Source organism: Fusarium flagelliforme, assembly GCF_020744385.1.
Source record: "Fusarium flagelliforme strain FIESC 12 MPI-CAGE-AA-0113 chromosome Unknown B0J16scaffold_2, whole genome shotgun sequence".
NCBI lineage: Eukaryota > Fungi > Ascomycota > Sordariomycetes > Hypocreales > Nectriaceae > Fusarium > Fusarium flagelliforme.
This window is the reverse complement of record NW_025763504.1, coordinates 686,115-708,524: the sequence shown is the minus strand read 5'-3', so window position 1 is coordinate 708,524 and position 22,410 is coordinate 686,115. Positions and strand designations below refer to the sequence as shown.

Below are 22,410 nucleotides of genomic sequence, written 5' to 3'. Positions count from 1 at the left end.
ACACCACTAAAATCTGGTCTAATAGCTTACAACTGCGTACTTAACACTCAGTTCAGGGTTTAAATCCCAAGTTCAAACTGCCCTCTATATTCTCTGCTTCCTGCATAGATATCTTTGTATGTTGTATCTATATATGTTTGCTCCGTATGCAAAAGGGTCAAGACCCCGATTACTTCATCAAGCCATTAAGATCCGACTCATCTACAAAGCCGTTGGTGTCGTATACATTCCTCTCAGTACATGTATTGTTCATTAACTTCCATCGAACATCCAGCATCCTGCGTTGCAGCACCATTACACGCCCATGTATTCACATCCATCTCAAAACCATATGGAATGCCAAGAAGAAAGTTGGGATCCGTGATAGGTCCGTTGAGATACGGGTCTCTTCCGTCACCATCGACTTGCGGTTCAGGCACCGACTGGTCATCTTCTGGAGACCCAGTCCAGCTCAATGCTGGCTCAGGCGGAGGTTCGGGAGCTGCATCACGGCTATCGTCAACAAACTCGGATTGACCGAGGAGACTATGTATAGCAAGGCGCTGCCGGATGTATGCGTCTTTGGAGAGCGTTGGTGAGGTCTTGTCAGTCTTTGTTGCTGTGATAGCACTAGAGCCTGAAGTTTCGAGCCATAATTTGTGTTGCTGTATAACTCGCTCGAGTTCTTGCCGCTATGTTTTGATCAGTTTCTCCCCCAAAGACGACTGAAGCAGAGAACTCACCATGGACTTTAGCTGCTCAGAGAAGCGAAAGTAGCGTGTTATAACATCCAAACACAACTGTGCTTTGCTAATAGCCTTCTGCATTGACGGTCCTTTATTGTCTTTTCCAGTATATGTCCCAAACAACACCAGCCTGGCGGAATGGTAGGCACAGATAGCTGCATCAAACTCGAGTACATGCATGTCATCGTTGTGATGGAAAAAGTTGGACAAGATTTGGATGATTTGGTCTGCATGAGACAGGCACTTTTCCTTCATCAGTGACCTTTCGGACGCAGATATGCCCTCGATTGCTGCATGTGGAGTTGATTCCGGGAATTCTGTAAGAAAGATACGATAGAGGTCGCAGTGACATTGTTGCCAACTCATATGCTAGAAGTGTTAGTCTTGTTTGGGACTTCTTCAGGATGACTTACCATAATGACATTTTGAGGTGATGGACGAAGCCCTTGTGGATGCGAAGCTGGATACTGATCTTGTGGCGCAAGCTTTGTTTGTAGGCGAAGAAGATCGTTTTGGAACCTTTCCAGCGACGAGAAGAGATCCGAGAGGCTGACTTCCTTCATTGATATCCTTCTATTGAGCCGAATAATAGCCCTTCGAATAAAAGCCAGTCGCCCAAATGCAGCTCGAGAGCCCAGTACTTCTGGCTCAAGCCCCTTTCCAGGTTGCAGATACCCTGTGCTGACGTATCGCTCTTGGAGGAAGTCAACATCTTCACAGGGCAATTGCAGATAGATGGTCTCAGGATCAAATAGCTCAAATTCCTTCAAGCCCACACAAAAGCTATCTTCCAGCAGGTACAAAGACCAGAACGTCCGTCTTCGCACCTCCTGCGCGACAGGAGTCAGCTTGGAGTGTTCGTAATTGAGACGCAAAGCTACAGCCCATCTAGCTGCTAGTCCAGCCATGATGAAAGCTCTTGGAAACTGTCCAACTGCAGCTCGATAGCGTATAACAAGTAACGACGCCTGAATCTTGAAGATGGAGGGTTCTTCAAGCCGTTCGAGGATAAGACCCTCGGCTTCCTGTGCCCAATTGGCGCGTTCGTCCTGGTGTTTGTCAAAGTAAATCGCTGTAACGGCGCATAAAGCCAGCTGAAGTGCTCGGTCGATGGTTTTATCGCGGCATCGTTGGATAACTGTCGCCTGATGAAGGAAGCTGAACGATGGGAGGGGATACAATCGATCAAAATATTGACTGATTAATGAAGCAACTAGCCCATCTGAAAGCGAGGCGTCGTCAACTTGATCCGTGGTGTTTGGTGTCGAGTTAGATGCAATGCTAGAGCGTTGGATCTCGGGTGAAGCAGTTGCTTGGGAAGTTGACTCAGAGATTGATTCGGAGGATACTTCGGTAGTTGTTGAACCAGCTCTTGCCAAGTATGTGCAAGGCTTCTTCCTCCGCTGACAATTTGTACATCTTGGTGTATCACCAGAACATCGAACTTTCATAGTCCGACATTCTTGGCAAGCTTTCGTGCCGCGACATTTTGGTGGAAGACGAGGCGCATACTGTCCACTCGTACCATCTTGTTCGAAAGAGCACTGAAAGTTGAGTCGTTCACAAGTGCGACATCGTGGTACTGTGCCGTCACATCGGACCTCCGGGAGTCAGCACCGGCCGAGTACCGGGGAGGATTTGATTTGCTGTAAATACCTTGCGAACTCGACACTGAACACATGCGGCTTTCATTTCAAGGTTTGACTGTCGAAGAGTAGACGATTTGTAACGGTCGGCATTCAGAGTATAGATTGTAGTGTATCAAAGTACCGATTATTGCGATACGATGCCACTGTCGATTATAAATACCAAACAATATCAAGTCTCACCATTTTGGTGATTCCAAGTAAAGCAGTTGGAGATGATGAAAGAGGCAAATGCTTTCTCAATCTATCCACCAGTACATCGCGAATGTTGCCTCAGCTCATAGCAGGTACCAAGGCGGACTTTCTGTCCTTCCTTCCCGTCCCGTCCCGTCTCCATGATAGCGAACAGGAAACGCCCCGAGCACGCCATTCTGGGTAAAATAGGGTCGCTTGAAAGACTTAAACAAGGAAGTATCCAATGAAGCTTCTTGCTACTCCCCGTCACCTCACCAAGGCCTGCTATGGCGTGCGGGGGTCTCCACAACTCGGGGCTTATCTGGGCCAATTAAGAGCATCACTGGCCGATACGCGCATAAGTCCCGGTTTTCTCAGTTGAACAGCATGAAGCAACTCCCCGATATCAACATCCTTGCAGCTGTCAAACTATCATGATAAGACAAGATGCTACTAATACACTACTATTATTTTACTTGATCGTCACTCCATCAATACGCTACGCTAACCCCTGAATCCTGTCGTTCCATGCTCAATACACATTCTCTCTCCCATCGGCGTATGGATAGGTCCATATGTCCATCGTCCTCCAAGACCTTGAACCGCATCCCTGCGTTTATTTGAGCTCATCGCTGCGACACCTTCAAGACCCCGTACCCAAGGTGCATCAGAGACATACCACAGTGCTCCAGCAAGACTACGAGGATCAACAGGCAAGTCAGGCCATTTCACCAACAAACTCGCCAGCATGGCAAAGACCATGACAAGCAAGATACCAATACTCAAACGGGAGCATATCTCGTGAGCATCACTTGTTTGGGTCCGGTTGTATGGAACATTGGCCAGCAAGATCGGAAGAAATTCAGCCAGGAGAGTTGTGAAGGCCGTGAAAAAGAGGAGAGGATCTCGAATACGCAGAGCAACAAACAGTCCCGAGACTGGATTGGTCGCTGGTGTCATCAACACTGATCGTGTGGGCACTTGAGGGTCTTCAGCCATGCGGCGGTATGGCGTGATAACAGCAACACCTAAGGAGTTAGTAAATGGTAATAGTCAAGAGAGAGAAAACTCACTGCTAAACAGAAAATCCCAACAAAAGACGACAATGACACCAAGTGCGGAGCACACAAATCGTACACCAAATTCTTGACTCTCCATAAGCTTCTTCATGTTCTTGGGCACACTTCCAAAGGTATCGACAAAGTGGTAGTACCCAATAAACCCAAGCAGACAGATCAAAAACACAAGAAACGTGAATCGGTACCAGAAACTCAAGGCCATAAAGGTCTGAGGAGCTCGGCGACGTGTCTGTGGCCGATAAGCCATACCTTCAGTATATGGTGTATTGGCATAGGGAGCTGTGGTGTCACGACCAAGATCCCCAACGACGACAACACCATATTCATCTCGTCCTTCCTGATTGCGGAACCAACCCATGGCGAATCTCTTTTCGGTTACAGCAGTCTTGAGATCTTTCCAGTCGCTGGACCCCATGGATCGAATTTCTGGGTTCCGAGCAACAAGAGCAGCAGTGTTGACCGCACACCACGGGTTTGCATATACTCCAGTGCGCCAGTGACGACTGATAACACTAAGTGTGAAGATCAGGAGGACAACGAGAACACCTAATAATCCGATAAGGGCATAAGCTGCCTGGTTGGAGACGCCAAGCTCAAGAGCACAGCCATCAATAGCTCCCTTGCTGCAGCGACCATATATCTTCAAACCAATGGCTTCAGCGGATAGGGGCGTCACGAGGCCTGACAACCAAAATACAAGGGCTGTGAGGAAAGGAAGAGACTGTCCATTAAAGAGAAGCTTGAATGGGAGGTAGATACTCATCCAACCATCAAAGCTCAGAAGCAAAGCCTCTCGTCCCAAAGCACCGCCTTCTCTGGTAAGGGCAGCGAACGGTTGATATTGTTGGGCTGATTGGTTCAAGGCGCGAATACCCATCGCGAGAAGAACAGCGACGATAGGCGGGAGAAATTTACCGATGAAATAGTCGGATTGCGTCAGGGTATGTGTCGTGGCCTCGACGATGATTTTCGTATTTCCAGTTGGTGTGGAAACATCAGTGATGACAACCTGTGTGGGAGGCATGGTCGTCACCCGTGTTGAACCAATTGGTGTAGACACTGAAGTGATGACCTGGCCATCAGGTAGTGTCTGGACCATCGTTACCGGCGGTGGCGCATCAACTATTGTCTTGACTTGTGCTTCAACTTGGCTCGTTCGATACTTTGTGACAGGAGGCTTCGCAACCTTTCCATCGGAGTCAATAGTGAGAACAGAGTAGAGTGTTGTTGTTCCAACAGAAGCATATACTACTGGCGGCCCAGTACGAGTGGTCTCCTTGACGGTTGTGCGAACCACGCCGCTTTCCATGGCGGTGATGATTGTCTTTTCTGATGCCGCTGCTGTTACGGTGTATTCGACGTACGTTACTGTTGGTTGCGGGGCACCAGCTCCTGATGTTTCATCTGGGCTGTCTTCCGGGGCGAGAGGAATTGCAGACGAAGTGACATAGGTACTTCCTGCGATGGTTTCCACTATTGTGCGAGTCACTTCTCCTGTCTCTGTGATCAATTCGGTAACGGATGTCACTTCGAGTGAACCTGGTTTAGTGACCATTGTTGTAAAGACTTCCTCGACGAGGGCGGTCGTAAGGATCCCGGTCTTGCCATCGTCGGTGTTCGAAGTGTCAGTATTCGAAGTGTCGGTATTTGAAGTGTCGTCTGCGGGTTCAGAGCCAGAAGAGCCAGTTTCTTTAGGACTGGAATCGGCGGCTGTTCCGGGGTCTGCTTCGACAGCGGCCGTTGGATCTGGTGCAGCAGCTTCACTGACAACATCTTGTCTCTTCATGAAAAACAGGTTGTCATTGGTGATCTGGAACGATCGGTTCTCTAGCTTTGTGTTGGGATCAGATCCGTCTAGTGTACGAACAGCATAGAGGATCAATCCCATCAACGCTAGAAGAAAAAGAATGAGGGCGCTGATGAACGGCCATCGCAGAGGAATAGGACGATAGTCGGGTCTTTCTCCTTTTTTCTTGTCTTGTTGCCCTACATCCGTTTCGACAGGGTAAACATCCGGGGCCGTGACGGGCTTATACTCATATGTACGTTGCTGCTGCTGGTATTGTTGCTCCTGCAGATACGGTGGTTGATACATCTTGCAGAGAAGATCGAAGGCTTGATCTGCATCCGAACTGCATGTTCGTGCGAGGGTAACAGCATATAAACAACCTCACCCGCACCGCCTCCACCGGCTCTTCAACTCTCCGAGTGCCATAACTTCATTAGCTCGCCGGGCAAACGGTCATTGTACAGCCATCATTGGAAGCCTCAACAGTTTGCAACGGAAACCTCAGGCGTGGCGTCTCCCTTGAACGCCGGAATTGTAAAAAGGCGGCGTTGCTATTGAACTGTAATTGGGTCAACAGGCGAATGGTACTGTAGGGCTGAGCCAAAAGAAGGAATGCCAAGACTGAGCTGAGTTCTTGGAAACGTCTAGACCATTTAAGCTTATTGAGGCAGAATGTCAGGGGTGTTTTAGGTCGATTCGGTAAGGGGTCATGTGCTGGTATGAACTGGCTGAATGGCAGTCGAGTTTCTCACTATTTTGCTCTCATATTATTCGGAGTAATGATAGATCTACTCTACTGGATGTATTTGAAGGATACCAAATTGTCAGCATCAGAGATATACTGATAAAAAATAAATCCAAGCTTCAGTCGATGAAAGAAGCTCATTTCCACTAGTCGACTAAATTCAATAGTTCGAGGCCTCCTCCGTGTAGAAACGGAGCAGCATCGAGACTTCACCATCCCTGTAAACCATCAAGTTTTTTTCGGTAGTCTTTCAATTATTATGTAACTTTATTCCCCCTAACAAGGCAGATTCAAAACGCCTCGATTCCAAATCCAGAAGTAACCAAGCCAACGAACGCCAAATCTGTAACTCCCATGTTAAGCTTATACCAAGCTTTACCAGCCAAGAACATTAAACAGACTAGTTCTGTTATCAGGCACAGAACCATTAAACGTCTTTGCCCTCACATTCTCGCTCTTGGTAGTGTTGTATTGGCTGAAGTAGCGGTCGAATGTGCGTGATTGGTTTGTGAGTTGGGAGCGGACGTAGCCTCCTACAACGGAGATGCTTCCGACTGCGATGAGGACTGGAAGGACCCTGCATATTGTTAGATGGTTTTGGATAGAGAAGAGGGGAGACTTACTTGGGGCCGGCGGAGGGTTTGATCATGAGAGGAGACATTTTGTGTGATGTGATTGGTTGAGCTGGTAGCTGAAGCTGAAGCTGAAGATGCAAGGGTTTGTTGAGAAGATCTCAGATTGATGCTTGTGATTGTTTGTTTGTTGGTTGATGATGAGAATTGATTTGAGAGCAGAACTTCATTGTTATATATTCTTTCTTTAGGCTCATATCGTCGAATTCCGATTCACCTTGGAATTGACTGTCGATATTCTGAGCTGACTGTAGATCAGTGGTGCTGTTTTTGGTGGTGCCATTCTGAGTTGGAGTGATCTAGCCCTGCGCACTGCCACTTCGGGCGACGCCGGTTTGTACCAGAACCAGAGCGTCGGGTCTCAGCGCAACTCTGGATCTTGGAGATATGCATGGAAATTGGTATTTTAATCATAGATCAAGAAGATAATAGGTATAGTTCATTAGAAATTATGTTCTCGTGGACGTTAATTCTAACTAGGATACAGGTTTAATTGAGATCATAAGATATGGACTTTCAGTGGCAATTGAGCGATATCCATAACAGCACATTAAAACTTCAATAACTATTCCAGAACCAAATCATTCTGCTCATTTACTCAAGACTGGTAGATACTATCGTTTTCTCCCGATTGTGTCCGTAAAGTCGACTGACAGCGAAGAACTTCTCGAAATCTGACGCCTCCGAAATGATCTGACAATCGGACCCGGCGTCCACCGAACCCACCCAAAATTCCCCGGGAAATCAGCTCATCGTTCGGTTCTCGACATACTCAGGCCGGAGCCTATTTTAACTGCTCACAATTATCTCATACCTTCATTTCTGATTACTGCCTGTAGAGTTTAGATAGACAAGAATTTGGTCGGTTGTATTTAGTTGGCCATATGATCCTACAATGATGGGTACGGCCGGGTGACGATCTCTCTGAGTTTGTAGCCGATGGCAGAGATAATTCCCATCCATTTGGCTACATGTCATCGGTTCTTCTGTATCTTGTTCCTGCCTCCGTGTCTGCACCTATATTACTCCGAGATCATGGAGTCTGCCGGTCGGGTGTTCCACAATTACCGGCACCCACGCCGAGCTACAAGGCCGACCGAATGAATGGACCTTTCCAATGCTCTATTCGGTGTCACTCACAATGACTAGCACACTTACGATGACAATATCACCCATACGTCTGATCTTGTAGCAATAGATCACCATCTCATGAAGCATCATAATACCATGATCTGACCTTCCTCCAATAACAACCCCTCGGGAAATTTCATCCCAAAACGGACATTTCAAAACAATGACATCCAATAATCGTCAGTGACTTCCTTCCCCGCGTGTTCTAATAATGGCTGAACGGGAAGTCTATCCCCACGTCATCACATCATCATTCGTCAACAGCTTAAAGTCATTGACATCTTCGACCTCATAAGCTCAGCTTCTTCTAACAACTACATCAAAACACAGAGATAAACACATTGACTTATTAAAGCCACACAACATGACGCCCTCAAGATTAATCCTTCGACCCGTGGTTCGCATGCCTCTCATGCGCTCTCAGCTTCGCCTCGCTAGCTCAAACCCTACTCATGTCCATCCTGATGGTGACCTTGGCGGACCAGGAGGTCAACAGCCTCCACCCCAAGCACCAGGTGGTCCAGAAGCCGTCAAGAGAAATTGGTACGAATATCACTCTTCTACGAGACCAAAACTGACTGTCCAGGGTGCCTATCGCCGCGGCAGCTGGTGTACTAGCAGGAGGCGTTTGGATCATGCTCCCCAGAAAGGGAAACCCGCCCGAGAGAACCCATCAACATGGCATCGCTGCGTCTTACCAGGAGATCAAGGATGGCAAGAGTCCTGAACCGCTGAAGGAGTTGAGTGGAAGGAAAAGTGGGCTGGGTGGTTTCAGAGCTGAGTGAGTAATGATTCACCGAGGATACAAACGGACGTTTGGGTGTCATAACGTAGGCAATTGCCCAGAGTATCAATATCTATATCATCTCTCGCTCTGCATTAATAGTATTAACAAAACCAACGCGTCAGACGCTCGCAGTCTCATTCTGCTTCTGCTCAGCCGTTTCATCGTTCTTCTTTTGCAACAGATAATCTCCACCAAACAACGCCTTATACACTCCTCTTAATCCTCGTACAGGCCATCCTGTCCTTGCAGTTGACTTCATGAGTTTCTCATCACCCTCAATATCCACCTTGACTTTGTCGTAAACACTTGGTAGATATGATGCTCCATACTTTGCTCTCAGCGTGTCATAAGACTCTCTGTTGTAATGCGACCAGAATTCATCCTCCGTGTAATACGCATGTGCATAAAGCCACTTCTTTCCACCACAATCTTGCACTTTTTGCTCCAATGCTCGATTATGCTTGATAGCATCGCGACGATTTCCTGATAGGGGACCCCAAACACCATAGTTGAGTAAATCCGTCGTACCAGGCTTTGCAAACTCAGCATGCAGACCATGTCCAGAATTGGGCTCATCACGCCGCACCCGTAAAGGACATATCCATAGAGGATAGATCTTGAACTGCTTGTCCAGCCAGTTCTGAAACTCGGGTACGCTGCTGTACGGTACTCCGACGTCTTGCACCATGTAGTAGTCGAACAGATTGCTCTTGTGGCCTGCTGAGTACATGACATTTGCGCGAAGGAGGGGATCCAGGATATATCGTGTAACGCGGTTGAAGGGCGTGATAAAATAGTCAAAGGCGTATTTCGCAACCCAGAATCCTCCTCTGTCGTAGCGGAAAAGATAGTCCTTTAACGGGATGTAATCGGCCACGCATGTTACTGAACCCATCCGTAATCCATCTCTTACTTTTTCGACATGTAGATAAAACCACTTATCTTTCCGTCGATTCAAATGCCTTATTTCCGCACTTATCGGAATCTCATCCACGAGGCGTCCAGAGCACACAACAGTCGTATCCTTCGAGTAAACAATACCATCCACATAATCGGTATCCCATCTCTTTGACTCTTCCTTGATAATCTTGACCGACTCAGCAGGACCCCTCGCAAGTCTGTACTTGAGTTCAACAAACTCCTTTGCATCCTTGAGTTGAACTTCTAACAAAGTAACAACTCCGAGAGTTCCGAAAGCCGACGCAGCACCCCAAAACAAATCCGGCTGATCCTCTTTTGAAGCTCTGGTAACAGTTCCATCCGCAAGAACAATCTCAATCCAATTGACCGTTGCATCAAAAGCGCCGTATCGAAAAGAGCTGCTTTCTCCCGATGTTCCCGAGAAGCCACCACCCACGGTAATAGCCGGAAACTCCATAACAACAAGAGGAACCAAATCATGAGGCAGCGTCGCATCAACCAGCGATTCCATAGAGACATTTGGTTCAACAATGACAGTTTTTGAGTCTTTGTTCACTTCGATAACATTGTTAAGTTTGCTGGTATCGACAGTGTTATCGACACGTCGATTTGAGTGTCGAGTGCTGTTAGTTGAACCATGATATAGTCGGAAGGGTTCTTGACGGGCGTGAAAGTGTTTAACTCTGTCCGCGACGCCGGCGACTGTCGTTTTATGGGCGTCCATCATGAGATGAAGAAATTTTAATGATGATCAAAAAGAGAAGATCAAATGTCAGAGAACCGGGCATGAGTCGTTTACAGTAGTATCGTTTCGGAAATAGCGAGGAATGATCCACAATTCCTCTTTTTCTCCAGCTTACCACAGCAGTTTTATAAGTACAGAGATGAGAGATGAGTTTCAGTATGACGCTGATTCCGACATATCCGAGTTGACCTTGAGGCTTATTTATTCTGACTCTGCAGCTCTGACTATAACTACACGACTCTGAGACGCCACGTCAAACACGTCAGCCTTGTTTTGACCCTATCGCCAAGATAATTAATGGTCAATCCTGGTCGATCCCAATAATGACGTTTGTTGTTTTATTGGCTCAGCTTTGGATGCATGAAATTGCTTTTTTGTTTCCCCGGCTGATGGTCTGTGGTTTGACTGGCACACGATTCAAGACAAATCAGTAGCGGCTTATTGGACCCTGATAAGTTAGTCTAGTGTCTAGGATATAAATACATTTACAGAGTACATCCTAGCAGGAAACTTGATTGTGGTATCGTAAGACAAACACAAACACTTTATACTGGTATTGGTCTCTTGATCACTTAATCAATAGTTCTTTTTGTACGTTAGCTACACAAAACAAGATTGATACAAGATATTCATTTAGTTAACATGTGCTTCAGTGTCATCTTCTTATTGTCACTCAAGGTCAGAGCATGAGAAGATCAGCCGCTGAAGCATGTGAGACGAAATAATTTGGTCAACTTATGCCAGCTTAGACGGGCCTTTGGGCTACTGTATTCTAGACAACTCTTCTATTATCTACTTAGTAGTCGACTTCCTCATGTAAAAATCACAGGGTATGCATGCCTAGTCCTGTTACCGTCGAATCACCATCTTCTTCTTCCCCTCTCTCTCTCTCTCCAAAAGTATAATACGTAACAATCAGCGCGAGTTGCCCCTTCCACTCAGAGTTTAATGGCGGGTTGCCCCAAAGGTCGCGGAGAAAAAGATAGTGCTCCATCTCTCGTATCCGCAAAGCTTGACCGCGTGCCTGGATCAGTTGAGATTCATCTACATCCTTGTCTGGGTTCGCTCTCAATAGGAAATTGCCGCACACTGCCCAAAGGTTGGGGTTTCCGAGTGCAGCACGGGTCTGCGTGGTCCATTGGTCAAGATGATCTTGCATGCTACATTTCCGACATTTTGAAGTTGTAAGTCCACTGACCCAAGGCTCTGAAAGCGGCTGGTGGTTTTCCCCTATTTCGAAATGTAAACTCTGATGGCCACAGTTGTATATGACACGTTGAGAACATGGCAAGCTGCCTTTTTTCACATCTTCTGGGCGTTTTCCATCCTATGGGTATGTTGGAGATTGTAGTTCCGTATATTTGTAGGCCAATATCATCTCTTCGTAGCATGAGCTGCCGATGATGTGTCCGCACGGGAAGATATAAGGGCGGTGCGATTCCACGAATCTTCCATCTTGGATTTCTTCGCAGGGAAGGCGGCAATTGACACATCGTAAACGGATGCAGGCTTGTCGAAGAGTATTTCTTTCGTATTCAGGGCCGGTTTCGCCTAAGTCGTGGAGGATTCTGTCCATCCATGCATTGGTCTCATTGAAAGAGTATTGGTTTGGAAGACCGTGACCACGTCGTTTCACGAGGGGATTAAAGTAAAAGTCGTTCATGTGTGGGAAAAGTGCTTCGCGGGTTGCAAGTAATGCGGACATCATGATAGCTATGCAAGATAACTGCTGATGAGTATCGCCTTGTGTAATTCCTGTAGCTGTGTTGCTGGATGGTGATTGTTTGATCATTGTGGTCGTCAAATACATCAGACTTGGGGGGGCACCTGCCTCTTTGTGTAGCCAAAGTGTTGGTCTAAACTTCCATAAGATAGCAAAATCTTTATCTCTTAAACTCGCAACTGCTAATTTTTCTAGCATTGTGATACTGGAATCTGAGGTCAGGTGCAAAATAGACAATCTACGAGTATGTTCAAAAACGCGACAAGATTATTTCGTTCTTATACTAACAACACCAGCTTCTCTAATAAGGCATACAACGCTCAAAAGTTATTATATAAAAGCTCAAAGTTTTGGTACAGCCGTTAAATACGTTCCACCCAACTTCAACATATCAACAGCCTCCTTAACCATCTCATCAACAATCTCTCCAGCTGGCTGTACCTTGGTAATAGCACCTGCAACCTGACCCATCAGATGAGGCAGATCAAAATCATTCCCCTGCTCAAAGTCATACTCAATAGGCACAATACCCTTATCACACAACTCCTTGATCTTGTTAGGCTGATCATGCCACTTCTGGATATACTCGTTGGTCTTCATTCTCAATGGTCGTCCAGAAATAACGAGAGTACGTTGAGTATCCTCGTATCCGCATGATACAACCGCCTTCTTGTGCTCTTCACTGCATGATGCTTCCTCGGATGCAACGAATCGTGTGCCGACCCATACACCGGAGGCTCCTTGCATCAGTGAACTTGCGAGACTGCGGCCTGAGTAGATTCCTCCTGCTGCAACGACCAACGCGGGCAGACCCTTGAGAAGGGGAGGAAAGTACTTTGATGCAATGTCGGCAACAGCAGGGATGAGGACCGAGTTTGCGACGTCTCCTGTATGTCCGCCTCCCTCACCGCCTTGCGCGCAGACCATATCGACTCCGAGCTCCAAAGCTTTTGTCTGATTGTGTCAGCGAATAACAAACAAACAGAGTGTCTAACTTACTGCGTGCTTGGGATGTCCAACCATGTTCATAACCAGAATACCCTTATCGTGGAATCTCTTAATCACCTCTGGCGGTGGAACTCCAACAGCACTGACAAACAGCTTGGCGCCGCTATCAATGATGATGTCTACCAATTCATCCAGCTTGCCACCTGTATAATCATGGTTTGTCTTGCGTGCATTTCCACCAATTTGAGGCAGCGCAAGGTCAACGCCAAAGGGAAGATCGGGGCGAGAAAAGTTCTCCTTCATCTCAGCTAGGATCTCGCGGAGTTGGTTGGGTGTGTATTGGAAGCCACCGATGATGCCTAGACCGCCTGCATTGGAGACTGCAGCTGCAAGACGACCGCCTGATACTCTGGCCATTCCTGCAAGGACTATGGGATGTTTGATTCCCAAAAGGGACGTAAGTGGTGTTGTTATGGGGCCTGGTGCTGTCATGATGGCGATAGTGTGTTATGTGTTATGTATAACGTGTTGAAGTTGATGTTATGGTGATATACGCTTATGGTCAGCTGATGCGAATCCAAAGTCAAGTGTATATAATAATATTCAATGCTCTTCTTCTACCATATAAATCGTGTGGGGATCCGGCTCTTTAAACATCACGAACCGATCAGGAACCGATCTGCCGGTTTGCGGGGGAGTCCCAATTCAAGTCCGAGGCATTTCCGCATTAGGCTATAGATTCGCGAAGGCCATGTGCCTAACCGTACGGCACAGTTTTATTACGATGCGCTGCATTCCCTTTTTGAAAATGGTGCATGTTTCATTAAACGCTGCGTCTAAAACTTATCCTGTTCCATCTTCGGCTCAAATCCCATACTTGGCTCAGGTTTTGGTATCATATGTACATAAAGTCATCTCGCCACTCATTAGTATTATAGTGTTGGTGACGGTTATTGTCGTTAGAAGTGTGGTAAACGCGCTGGGACAAAGTCTGTCTTTTCTGGCGATTCCGTGTCGTCTGGTTGAGGGCTCTTTGCACGTTGTGGGTCGCCTCGCTTTGATACGTGTATTTTGTCCTCGACTTCTTCCACATGTTGACACGCGGCTTTGGAGGGTGACGCTTCATAAACATCGTCCTCTGCCACTTGCGGTTTTCTTTCAATGAAAGATCGTGGTTCAGCCCTTGTAAGACCCTTTTCTGCTGCAAGTTGTGCTGCAGCTTGTTTCTTTCTCTCCACGGCCTCGTCTTCTTCTTTTTGTAGCATATATTCTTCATGTTCCAAATCGTGTAAAGTTGGTGTTGGTGTTTCTTGTGCATCAGGCGTCATAGAGTATGATGTTGATCGACGCTCCATTCGGAAATTGTCGTTCGATGTGGATGATGCTAATGTTGTTCGTGAAACCGTCCTTGATGCTAGACCTGCTGGTCTTTTTCCCTTACTGCTTGTCCTGCCGCTTCGTCCGCTCCTATCATCTTTTCTGACCATATCGTACGTTACTTCATCATCTAATGCAACGGCGTCTTCTTCGCCTTCGCCATCACTTGGGAACAAATCTCCTCGTGATCGATATGAATCCGATGTATCGCCCGACCCAGTCGTCCCGCTGCGCTTTCTAGTCACTGGTAGGTTGAGATCGAGGTCCAGATCTTCATCTGATTGCAGTAATGGTTCATTTTCCCCAATTCCATGTCGCTGTGGGTGGTCCTGTAGATCTGCCGCACTAGGTTTGTATCGTAGAGTACCACCCATCTTCCATGGTAGTTTACTGAGGAATCCAATCGGTTGTGTTTTGGGAATAACAGTCGGGTCGTCGTCCATACTTGGTTTTCGTCGTCGATCTTTCGTTCCATAACTCATACCACGTTTCCTGCGTGGCTGTTCCGTCTCTCCTCCATTATGCTTTCGTGAGCTACCGGTCCCAGCCAGCAATCGGTCCCAATCCTCGTTGCCCCAAGCGCCAAAGAGACCACTCTGCTCTTCCTCATACCAATCATCATAGAAATCGAAACTGTATTCAGCCCTACTGTGCGAAAGTTCTCGTTCTCTTCGTCGTCGCAAACGCTCTTCGGGATCGCCTAAACAAACAGCTGTGCACTGCTCAAACGAGTTTGCGATGGATGAGAAGCAAGGGTTGATATAACTATGCTGAAATGTCCAAATGCCAGCTGCAGCATTCTCTGTTATCGTCTCGGTATCGTGCGCAATCTGATTCCAGCGTTGTCGCAGTCGGGGGTCCTCGAGGAATGCCATTGTGTTTATGGTGGATATGACGTCGCAACATGAAAGCGCCGAAGTCGCAAACGTTAATATTTCGGGGGCAGGAAGAGCAAATGATTGGTGACGTGGGAATTCGAATTACTCTCTGGCCATGGTCGCAAAAGTAAAAGGGCGGCCAAAAAAGCAATATCGTGAGTTCACAAGACTATGACATGGAGAAGATTAAGTTGAGTTGAGTGCTACAGTACAGTACCTAACAGCGAGTAAGACAGCCCAGTGGTTGGTTATTGGGCACGTGCAGCTGGGTGAGACGATTGACAGCTTGGACTTGTTGGGTGGTTGGTTGGGTGGAGGTACATGAAACGTACATGTTTTACGGCTGGCGGCAATGTATCCCTAAAAAGATCCACTGGGCTTGAATTGAATGATTCGATGATTCTTGATTGACGATTTTTGGCAGCATGTACGAATACATACCTTAACAAGAGGAATGTTAGAGTTTTGGGTCTTATCTCAGTTTGGCGTCTCACATGAGTTTGAGTAGGTGATTCAATAGGAACTTCTGTCGCATCAGACAATGAATGGTATTGTATGAGAATAAGCTCAGCTGTGGTATCAGGCAACGCAAAAGTACAACCAACATTTAAAGACTCCAGGTATTCTTAACCAACTCTTTACTTTCTCGGGATACGCATGTTTGCAATTACTCTGTCGATAAGCTCCTCTCTCGTAGCCTTGGGGTCTGGGTGTAGGTTTCTCTGTTGAAGTTCAGTATACGTCACCAGCCTGTCAAGCATGGACATGAACTCACTTTGTTCAACCACCGTTGACACTCTTCTTTAGTCCATGTTTTAGGATCACCAGTAGGATCGGCCATAGGAGGAAACATTCCCTGATCATTTCCCCAGATTGTGTATGCTGCTGCCATGGAGACGACGCCTCCAAAGACTGAGTCTGTTAGTATGTGAGTTACCCTAAAGGCGAAGAGCACTTACAGAGGACGACGTTCTGCGGAGAAGTTAGCAATGTTCAACCGTATAAAGAAGACAGATGCGATATCTGAAGAGCATTTTCACTTACCTTGGACTTTAAGAGGCCATCGAGTTGAGTAGGCATGATTGCGTCGCAAGAGGAGCTTTTTGGTACGGAGCAGAATGGTAGTGAATAGAAGCCGACAGCAACACAACAGACAGTTGACTGTAGAAGTTGACTATCAGAAACTAGTTCTTGAGACAATTTAGAATCCTTTTATAGATAGTGAAACTGTCAACTCAAATATCACAGTGAAAGGTGGCCAATTCAATAAGTTATCCTGCTGCCTCCCAAAACAGCCTGCGCCACGTACTCCCCAGCGCCACACCTCGGTGGAGTAACCCTTCCTTCCCGAATTGGTCCCGTCAATCGCTAAGTGGTCCGTGCATTCGAAGCCCCGCGAGAAGGAGCGCACAGAATCAAAATTAATTCCTTCCCAAAATTCGATCGCTCCTTTGACAAGTTACCTGTTTTAACTCATCCACCCAGACTAATCGCCCAAGATGCCTCAGGAGGTCGCCGACATCAAGAAGGTACGGACATTGGAAGCTATCGAAGAGAGGGAGAAATGAAATGCTGACTCTAAATTTCACAGTTCATCGAGATCTGCCGCCGAAGCGACGCTTCGTGTACGTTTTGACGAATTCCCCGGAAACCCCATATCGATTCTAATTTGATTCAACAGCCGCACGTATCAAGAAGAACAAGCAGACCAACAACATCAAGTTCAAGGTCCGCTGCCAGAAGCACCTCTACACTCTCGTGCTTAAGGACAACGACAAGGCCGAGAAGCTCAAGCAGAGCCTTCCCCCCAGTATGCTCCGACGAAACCTCACGATGAATACGCAATTTACTGACACGCATCAGACCTGCAACTCACCGACGTCTCCTCCAAGAAGAAGTCTACTTAAACGATGGTGGTTTGAAAATTAACGGGAACGGGTAACTCTGGTTGTGGGAGGATTCACATGCACAAATGGGCGTCTCGGGATACCTTGCATTTATCATGTGCTCTGAAAGGAGGATACTCGGATGATTCCAAAAAAATAAAAAGAACGATTCGAGTCAAGATTTTCTTTTTGGGACTGTGATGCTGTGTTTTGGCTAATGCAACAAGGGCTTGTGTTCGAAGCGAGAGACTTTGGCTTCATCGAATCTGACTGCAATGCCCGACTCTACCACCTCTTCGAAGCTTGAAGATGCGAGGATGACCATATCTTCAGTATTCTCGTTTTCTATCTTCCATCCCGCCCACATCCTTTGGTTCGGTTCTGTTGAGGATCGGGTCTCAATGGCACGATATTCCTCTTTGAGCTTTGCCTTTTCTTCAGGCTTCACTGATATCTTCCAGACCTTTATCGGCCCTCGAGCAAGAATGTCACCCCGAAAGTCGTTGTTTTCTCCCGCAGGCGTCAAGTGGCACAGATCCACGGCACCCTCATCTTGGCGGATGAATTCTTTGAGCTCTTGCATCACAGAGATATTCTCTTGGCTTTGGATCCATTCGTTATGTCCATCCACAGATTCCCATGGAGCTGTTAGGAACAGATATGGCGGCTGATCTTCGCCAATCCATGCGTCTGTTGTATAGTCGTATGGCTTTCCCTCAAGAAGTTTTGGCTGGCGCTGGCGTATCCATTGAGCTTGTATTTGCCGGGATCTCTTGATGATATCTTGTAGCTCCTGTGCATTGTACTGGGCTTGGAGCTGTATGAAGGCGACTTCCACGACTCCCGTATCCATTATGATAGTTCGATAATGGTTATGCTGTCAGATGGTAAAGCTAGGTGAGAAGTTCTTACATTGGCGACGCTGGCACTCATGATAAGGTTGATCTGTAACTTAGGCATCTCCAACTTACGTGAAGCGGGGTTGTTGGTGATGCGGCATTGCGATGCCTAGTGAACGTAGTCAGCAATACTGCCTTGTAGCTGTTAGTTGAAAATTCAAGATCGACAATCCAAAACTTTTCCAATGCTCGGGCAAAGCTGAAAGTACTGCGATTTCTTATCTTGAGGTTGTACAAGAATGACTGAGCTGCCATACCAAGCCCGCTGACTGTGCTTGTAACCTCAATGTGATCGCAATGCAACCATGATTGCTTAACGGCCTCACGCAATCCTACTCCTCCCCGGGATTACCACCCTCTAGGAACTTGAAGAATGTCAACGTGTTCTCATCAGCATCCTTGATAGCAAACTGCCGATAACCCCACGGCTGATCCTGAACATCCTCTACAATGACTTCACTCCTCTGAACCTTGATAGCATTGTACAACATATCTAGCTGATCAGTGCCCAGAGCAATATAAGCTGATCCTGGCCTGACAAGGCCATCCTTCGGCTTAAAGAAGTAGATATTGGCTGCAGCTTTGTCTCCAGCAAAAATTGAGCAGAATGTATATTGAGAAGGATGCAAACCCTCCGGCTTTACCCCACCCAGTTCGAAACCAAGGAAATCGACATAGAATTCGATAGTCTTTTCAATTGATTGTGATTCAAAGGTTGGAATAATCTTCCATGCGGAAGTGATTGGTGCTGCCATCGTTCTGTTGTGTTTCACTGGTTATGTATTCGTATAAAACATATGCGAATACGAAAAGTGATATTTTGCAGCTCTAAAGAGGAGTTGCTGTCTTTCGGATGATTGAAGACGTCCAGTCGGAAGATGCATGCAGCCACACCATTAATATGGAGGGGACAGAAAACACCGAACTTAGGATATGCAATTTCGGAGGATTTTTCTGTTAGGGAGATTTGCTGTATTTTTATGCCGAGCTTTTGAAGGTTGTGTCGCAATTACTAACTGCAGCCTGCAGGCACCAAAGATGGAATATCCTGCTGTCGTCATCTTTTAGCTTCGCCGCATTACGACGTAATCGTAACGACTCCAAAAATTCAACCTCCTGAACTTCGGCAGATATTTCGAGGCTTGGACTTTTGTGTCGCAGCTGAAAGAGTCTCGTTACTTGATTTACAGATACGTCTAGACCAACCGGAGCGTTTCCCTCTGGAAACAACGTCTTGTCTAGCGTATTGATTCAGCTGGAACGCGGGGGCAGGGGCTGTCATACGCCTTGCTGAGTGTTTTCGGGGACATCCTATTATTGTCATCGTCATCTATCACGCGCCCTTGCCTATCCCTCAGAGTCTTTAATCGTTCCCATCTCTGTCTCTCTTCAAACACATTTGCGTCGTTACATTCCTTTGTTGCAACTCGCTAAGGCTTCTTTTGCTTGCTCAGTCGATTTTCCACTATCGGTTGCTGCATCGACAAATCGCGGAGAACCGGGTGTAAGTCGTCTTGGTGGGCTCAAATCTCCAGATACCGTACCAGACCAATACCCCTAAAAGCCTAGACCCTGGTGCTAGACCGCTATTTTGAGTTCTTCCAATTGGCGTCGCAGCATTACGCAGTCAATTAATTCAACAACAGTCTACAAGACAAACGTTGAAAGCAGCATCTCATCTTTTTAGAGGTGATTCTCATGCTCTATCTTCTCCTGTATAGACTAAAGATCGACTATAGCAGTTAGATTGTAACCCCAAGTCGTTAGGCCCTGTCTCGTTAAAAGGCCGTTCCACCTCATCTTGTTTGCTCGTTGGTAGAGCCACGATAAAGCGTATGCAGGCTGCATCTGAGCCCTTTCCTATTCCGGTTGACGCTGGTTCCCTCTTGCTCCTGCCAACAACCGACTGAGGTGTGTCAAACATCAGGTACATTGATCCAGGGACAAAGACCCATTGAGAAGGAACCAAGGTGCGGGGGGTCTCAATTACACATTACACATTACACGCCAGTAACTTGCCGTTACCGTTTGGTTACGTCTTGTTCTGGACTGCAACTAGCTCTTGCTGTGACGCTACGATCCAATCCTGCATTACCAGTTAACCTTACCTTACCCATTCATTCTGATTCTCTGGCTCGCACTTGCATCTACTTTGTTAGATTCGCTAGAGCAAGTCCGTTCTTGCCGGTTTATTACTTTTAAACTTCCCCTACCTACTTGCCGACTGACTTATTTTAACTTATTACACCCCCGCTCTCGAATCTAACAGAGGTCACTTTTCCACCCCCTGACGATAGCACCGAACAACAACCTCTAATTTACCGTCCCCAAGCAACCAACTTCTTCCTTGCAATTTCTTCTTCTACATCTATTCCTTACTATCGTTAACATCGTTCCACTTCAAACCTTTCCTATAAACAAACGTTCAACGATTTATTTCCGAACGCGAAACATACCGCACAGACACTCATCTACCTACCGACTGACAGGGACGATCTAACACGCATTGAGATTACCATTCGACTGGTCCAAGACGCGCGACAACCTCGAACCATCATGCCTTCTTTGACCCCAGCCATGGTTAACGGGCTCAATCTCAATGGCAACCATGCCAATGGCAATGGCGTTCACAGTCATACGTCGGATTCTGGTTCGGAAACATCTGGCGAATCGAGCAACGGCAGCGGTCCACGTCGCATGAAACTCAAGCGCAAAATGTCTAGCCCTATGGCACCTCCTTTCATGGTATCAGCACCAGGAAAGGTCATTGTTTTTGGCGAACACTCTGTTGTTCATGGAAAGGTATGACAGACTCATATGGTTGTATATCCATACTTACATCGTGGCGCACAGGCAGCCATCGCCGCAGCTATTTCTCTGCGGTCATACCTACACGTTACCACCCTTTCCAAGTCGAAACGAACCGTCTCCCTCCGATTCGCCGATATCGATCTCGTTCACACATGGAACATCGACGACCTACCGTGGGAAGCATTCCAACAACCATCCAAGAAGAAGTCGTACTATTCTCTCGTGACAGAGCTCGACCCCGATCTCGTCGCTGCTATTCAACCACACATTGAAGTTGTCTCCCCTAACCACCCCGAGGAGATTCGAAGAGTACACCACAGCTCCGTGTCAGCTTTCCTATATCTTTTCCTATCGCTAGGATCGCCCTCATTCCCTCCTTGTCTTTACACTCTCCGCTCGACAATACCAATTGGTGCCGGCTTGGGCAGCAGTGCTTCAGTTTCAGTATGCCTTGCTTCCGCTCTTCTTCTACAGCTACGGACGCTGTCTGGTCCCCACCCTGATCAACCTGCGGATGAGGCCCGACTCCAGGTCGAACGAATCAATAGATGGGCGTTTGTGTCAGAAATGTGTATTCATGGTAACCCCTCGGGCGTTGATAATACCGTTGCTACACAAGGTAAGGCCGTTGTGTTCCAGCGAACAGATTATTCGAAGCCACCAAAAGTTCGACCTCTTTGGGACTTCCCTGAACTACCTCTCCTGTTGGTAGACACCCGACAGGCCAAGTCGACTGCACACGAGGTCGCCAAGGTTGCAACGCTCAAGAAGACCCACCCTAAGCTTGTGAACACTATTTTGGATGCCATGGACAAGGTCACCGATGCTGCCTCGGAGCTGATTGAGGAGAAGTCTTTCGACAACAAATCTGTGGAGGACCTCAGCAAGGTTGGTGAGCTGATGACCATCAACCACGGCCTGTTAAACTCACTGGGTGTCTCTCACCCCCGTCTGGAGCGAGTACGAGAGCTAGTCGACCACGCTGGTATTGGCTGGACAAAATTGACTGGTGCTGGTGGCGGTGGTTGCTCCATTACTCTTCTCAGACCCGATGTTTCTGCTGAGAAGCTTCAGAAACTTGAAGGACAACTTGAAGCCGAAAACTACGCCAAGTTTGAGACTACACTTGGTGGTGACGGTATTGGTGTTCTTTGGCCAGCCGTGCTCAAGAACGGTACCGAGGAAGACGATGAGGGTGGTATGGAGATTGACTTAGAGAAGTTCCTCGAGGCTGAAGGCACCGAAGGTGTCGAGAAGCTCGTAGGAGTACATGGAGATACTGGAGAACGAGAAGGATGGAAGTTCTGGAGGGTTGAAAGCGAGTAAGAAATACTAATAAAGAAAAAGAAGGCGTGCTCAAAGCTGTTCAGGCATTCACTCCAATGTATTACTAGGGTTAAAAGCCATGCGACGCCAGACATGACCGGGAAATTTTAGAAAGCGGTTGGGAAAGGAGTCGCTTGATTTGGAGTTTGGTGCCTTCACTTTGGGGCACATATATGGTTATAATTTAG

General features: G+C 47.1%; 14 protein-coding genes across 14 annotated transcripts; 3 read left to right on the top strand and 11 right to left on the bottom strand.

The window, feature by feature from the left end:
- Window positions 1–16: 16 nt before the first annotated feature.
- Window positions 17–2,780, bottom strand: B0J16DRAFT_332040 (uncharacterized protein). The gene is made up of 4 exons (XM_046126671.1): window positions 2,382–2,780; window positions 1,139–2,326; window positions 723–1,094; window positions 17–671 (listed from the first exon to the last, which is right to left on the bottom strand). The coding sequence occupies exons 1-4, from the start codon at window positions 2,415–2,417 to the stop codon at window positions 234–236; spliced, it is 2,034 nt and encodes a 677-aa protein (XP_045985865.1). The 5' UTR covers window positions 2,418–2,780; the 3' UTR covers window positions 17–233.
- A 172-nt stretch (window positions 2,781–2,952) lies between these two features.
- Window positions 2,953–6,158, bottom strand: B0J16DRAFT_332039 (uncharacterized protein). The gene is made up of 2 exons (XM_046126670.1): window positions 3,619–6,158; window positions 2,953–3,573 (listed from the first exon to the last, which is right to left on the bottom strand). Exons 1-2 carry the CDS (start codon window positions 5,717–5,719, stop codon window positions 3,050–3,052), a joined length of 2,625 nt encoding a protein of 874 aa, XP_045985864.1. The 5' UTR covers window positions 5,720–6,158; the 3' UTR covers window positions 2,953–3,049.
- Window positions 6,159–6,948, bottom strand: B0J16DRAFT_332036 (uncharacterized protein). The gene is made up of 2 exons (XM_046126669.1): window positions 6,782–6,948; window positions 6,159–6,735 (listed from the first exon to the last, which is right to left on the bottom strand). Exons 1-2 carry the CDS (start codon window positions 6,817–6,819, stop codon window positions 6,534–6,536), a joined length of 240 nt encoding a protein of 79 aa, XP_045985863.1. The 5' UTR covers window positions 6,820–6,948; the 3' UTR covers window positions 6,159–6,533.
- A 1,162-nt stretch (window positions 6,949–8,110) lies between these two features.
- Window positions 8,111–8,875, top strand: B0J16DRAFT_51816 (uncharacterized protein). Its single transcript, XM_046133980.1, has 2 exons — window positions 8,111–8,464; window positions 8,508–8,875. The coding sequence occupies exons 1-2, from the start codon at window positions 8,286–8,288 to the stop codon at window positions 8,704–8,706; spliced, it is 378 nt and encodes a 125-aa protein (XP_045985862.1). The 5' UTR covers window positions 8,111–8,285; the 3' UTR covers window positions 8,707–8,875.
- On the bottom strand, window positions 8,827–10,353 carry B0J16DRAFT_315655 (uncharacterized protein; the record flags this gene model as incomplete). Its single annotated transcript, XM_046125261.1, has 1 exon — window positions 8,827–10,353. The coding sequence occupies one exon, from the start codon at window positions 10,351–10,353 to the stop codon at window positions 8,827–8,829; it is 1,527 nt and encodes a 508-aa protein (XP_045985861.1).
- Window positions 10,354–10,869: 516 nt separating this feature from the next.
- On the bottom strand, window positions 10,870–11,986 carry B0J16DRAFT_51785 (uncharacterized protein). The gene has a single exon (XM_046133978.1). It carries the CDS (start codon window positions 11,531–11,533, stop codon window positions 11,198–11,200), a length of 336 nt encoding a protein of 111 aa, XP_045985860.1. The 5' UTR covers window positions 11,534–11,986; the 3' UTR covers window positions 10,870–11,197.
- On the bottom strand, window positions 11,618–12,433 carry B0J16DRAFT_51742 (uncharacterized protein). The gene has a single exon (XM_046133976.1). It carries the CDS (start codon window positions 12,293–12,295, stop codon window positions 11,702–11,704), a length of 594 nt encoding a protein of 197 aa, XP_045985859.1. The 5' UTR covers window positions 12,296–12,433; the 3' UTR covers window positions 11,618–11,701.
- B0J16DRAFT_51784 (2-nitropropane dioxygenase) lies at window positions 11,987–13,770 on the bottom strand. Its single transcript, XM_046133977.1, has 2 exons — window positions 13,097–13,770; window positions 11,987–13,051 (listed from the first exon to the last, which is right to left on the bottom strand). Exons 1-2 carry the CDS (start codon window positions 13,535–13,537, stop codon window positions 12,440–12,442), a joined length of 1,053 nt encoding a protein of 350 aa, XP_045985858.1. The 5' UTR covers window positions 13,538–13,770; the 3' UTR covers window positions 11,987–12,439.
- Window positions 13,649–15,502, bottom strand: B0J16DRAFT_332026 (uncharacterized protein). Its single transcript, XM_046126668.1, has one exon. It carries the CDS (start codon window positions 15,295–15,297, stop codon window positions 14,005–14,007), a length of 1,293 nt encoding a protein of 430 aa, XP_045985857.1. The 5' UTR covers window positions 15,298–15,502; the 3' UTR covers window positions 13,649–14,004.
- B0J16DRAFT_332024 (uncharacterized protein) lies at window positions 15,503–16,546 on the bottom strand. Its single transcript, XM_046126667.1, has 4 exons — window positions 16,345–16,546; window positions 16,260–16,272; window positions 16,076–16,212; window positions 15,503–16,022 (listed from the first exon to the last, which is right to left on the bottom strand). Exons 1-4 carry the CDS (start codon window positions 16,378–16,380, stop codon window positions 15,939–15,941), a joined length of 270 nt encoding a protein of 89 aa, XP_045985856.1. The 5' UTR covers window positions 16,381–16,546; the 3' UTR covers window positions 15,503–15,938.
- Window positions 16,547–16,619: 73 nt separating this feature from the next.
- Window positions 16,620–17,375, top strand: B0J16DRAFT_332022 (ribosomal protein L38e). Its single transcript, XM_046126666.1, has 4 exons — window positions 16,620–16,829; window positions 16,892–16,925; window positions 16,982–17,110; window positions 17,164–17,375. Exons 1-4 carry the CDS (start codon window positions 16,800–16,802, stop codon window positions 17,205–17,207), a joined length of 237 nt encoding a protein of 78 aa, XP_045985855.1. The 5' UTR covers window positions 16,620–16,799; the 3' UTR covers window positions 17,208–17,375.
- A 25-nt stretch (window positions 17,376–17,400) lies between these two features.
- Window positions 17,401–18,039, bottom strand: B0J16DRAFT_379842 (uncharacterized protein; the record flags this gene model as incomplete). Its single annotated transcript, XM_046131028.1, has 1 exon — window positions 17,401–18,039. One exon carries the CDS (start codon window positions 18,037–18,039, stop codon window positions 17,401–17,403), a length of 639 nt encoding a protein of 212 aa, XP_045985854.1.
- A 378-nt stretch (window positions 18,040–18,417) lies between these two features.
- On the bottom strand, window positions 18,418–18,840 carry B0J16DRAFT_379841 (uncharacterized protein; the record flags this gene model as incomplete). The annotated part of the gene is made up of 1 exon (XM_046131027.1): window positions 18,418–18,840. The coding sequence occupies one exon, from the start codon at window positions 18,838–18,840 to the stop codon at window positions 18,418–18,420; it is 423 nt and encodes a 140-aa protein (XP_045985853.1).
- A 1,490-nt stretch (window positions 18,841–20,330) lies between these two features.
- Window positions 20,331–22,375, top strand: B0J16DRAFT_51827 (ribosomal protein S5 domain 2-type protein). Its single transcript, XM_046133981.1, has 2 exons — window positions 20,331–20,887; window positions 20,939–22,375. The coding sequence occupies exons 1-2, from the start codon at window positions 20,642–20,644 to the stop codon at window positions 22,220–22,222; spliced, it is 1,530 nt and encodes a 509-aa protein (XP_045985852.1). The 5' UTR covers window positions 20,331–20,641; the 3' UTR covers window positions 22,223–22,375.
- The last annotated feature ends 35 nt before the right edge of the window (window positions 22,376–22,410 follow it).

Excerpts from the sequence above, each read along its gene's own strand:
- B0J16DRAFT_332022 (XM_046126666.1), top strand. The coding sequence starts at position 16,800 with ATGCCTCAGGAGGTCGCCGACATCAAGAAG. Across the intron at positions 16,830-16,891 it reads AGGTCGCCGACATCAAGAAG|TTCATCGAGATCTGCCGCCG; the intron begins GTACGGACATTG and ends TAAATTTCACAG. Across the intron at positions 16,926-16,981 it reads CCGCCGAAGCGACGCTTCGT|CCGCACGTATCAAGAAGAAC; the intron begins GTACGTTTTGAC and ends TTGATTCAACAG.
- B0J16DRAFT_332024 (XM_046126667.1), bottom strand. The coding sequence starts at position 16,380 with ATGCCTACTCAACTCGATGGCCTCTTAAAGTCCAAG. Across the intron at positions 16,023-16,075 it reads GTCAACGGTGGTTGAACAAA|AGAAACCTACACCCAGACCC; the intron begins GTGAGTTCATGT and ends GAACTTCAACAG.
- B0J16DRAFT_51784 (XM_046133977.1), bottom strand. The coding sequence starts at position 13,537 with ATGACAGCACCAGGCCCCATAACAACACCACTTACGTCCCTTTTGGGA. Across the intron at positions 13,052-13,096 it reads TTGGACATCCCAAGCACGCA|ACAAAAGCTTTGGAGCTCGG; the intron begins GTAAGTTAGACA and ends TGACACAATCAG.
- B0J16DRAFT_51827 (XM_046133981.1), top strand. The coding sequence starts at position 20,642 with ATGCCTTCTTTGACCCCAGCCATGGTTAACGGGCTCAATCTCAATGGC. Across the intron at positions 20,888-20,938 it reads ACTCTGTTGTTCATGGAAAG|GCAGCCATCGCCGCAGCTAT; the intron begins GTATGACAGACT and ends CGTGGCGCACAG.
- B0J16DRAFT_332039 (XM_046126670.1), bottom strand. The coding sequence starts at position 5,719 with ATGTATCAACCACCGTATCTGCAGGAGCAACAATACCAGCAGCAGCAA. Across the intron at positions 3,574-3,618 it reads TTGGGATTTTCTGTTTAGCA|GTGTTGCTGTTATCACGCCA; the intron begins GTGAGTTTTCTC and ends CTAACTCCTTAG.
- B0J16DRAFT_332026 (XM_046126668.1), bottom strand. The coding sequence starts at position 15,297 with ATGGCATTCCTCGAGGACCCCCGACTGCGACAACGCTGGAATCAGATT.
- B0J16DRAFT_332040 (XM_046126671.1), bottom strand. The coding sequence starts at position 2,417 with ATGAAAGCCGCATGTGTTCAGTGTCGAGTTCGCAAG. Across the intron at positions 1,095-1,138 it reads CACCTCAAAATGTCATTATG|CATATGAGTTGGCAACAATG; the intron begins GTAAGTCATCCT and ends TAACACTTCTAG. Across the intron at positions 672-722 it reads CTGAGCAGCTAAAGTCCATG|CGGCAAGAACTCGAGCGAGT; the intron begins GTGAGTTCTCTG and ends ATCAAAACATAG.
- B0J16DRAFT_51816 (XM_046133980.1), top strand. The coding sequence starts at position 8,286 with ATGACGCCCTCAAGATTAATCCTTCGACCCGTGGTTCGCATGCCTCTC. Across the intron at positions 8,465-8,507 it reads GAAGCCGTCAAGAGAAATTG|GGTGCCTATCGCCGCGGCAG; the intron begins GTACGAATATCA and ends CTGACTGTCCAG.
- B0J16DRAFT_51785 (XM_046133978.1), bottom strand. The coding sequence starts at position 11,533 with ATGCAAGATCATCTTGACCAATGGACCACGCAGACCCGTGCTGCACTC.
- B0J16DRAFT_51742 (XM_046133976.1), bottom strand. The coding sequence starts at position 12,295 with ATGCTAGAAAAATTAGCAGTTGCGAGTTTAAGAGATAAAGATTTTGCT.
- B0J16DRAFT_332036 (XM_046126669.1), bottom strand. The coding sequence starts at position 6,819 with ATGTCTCCTCTCATGATCAAACCCTCCGCCGGCCCCAA. Across the intron at positions 6,736-6,781 it reads AAACCCTCCGCCGGCCCCAA|GGTCCTTCCAGTCCTCATCG; the intron begins GTAAGTCTCCCC and ends AACAATATGCAG.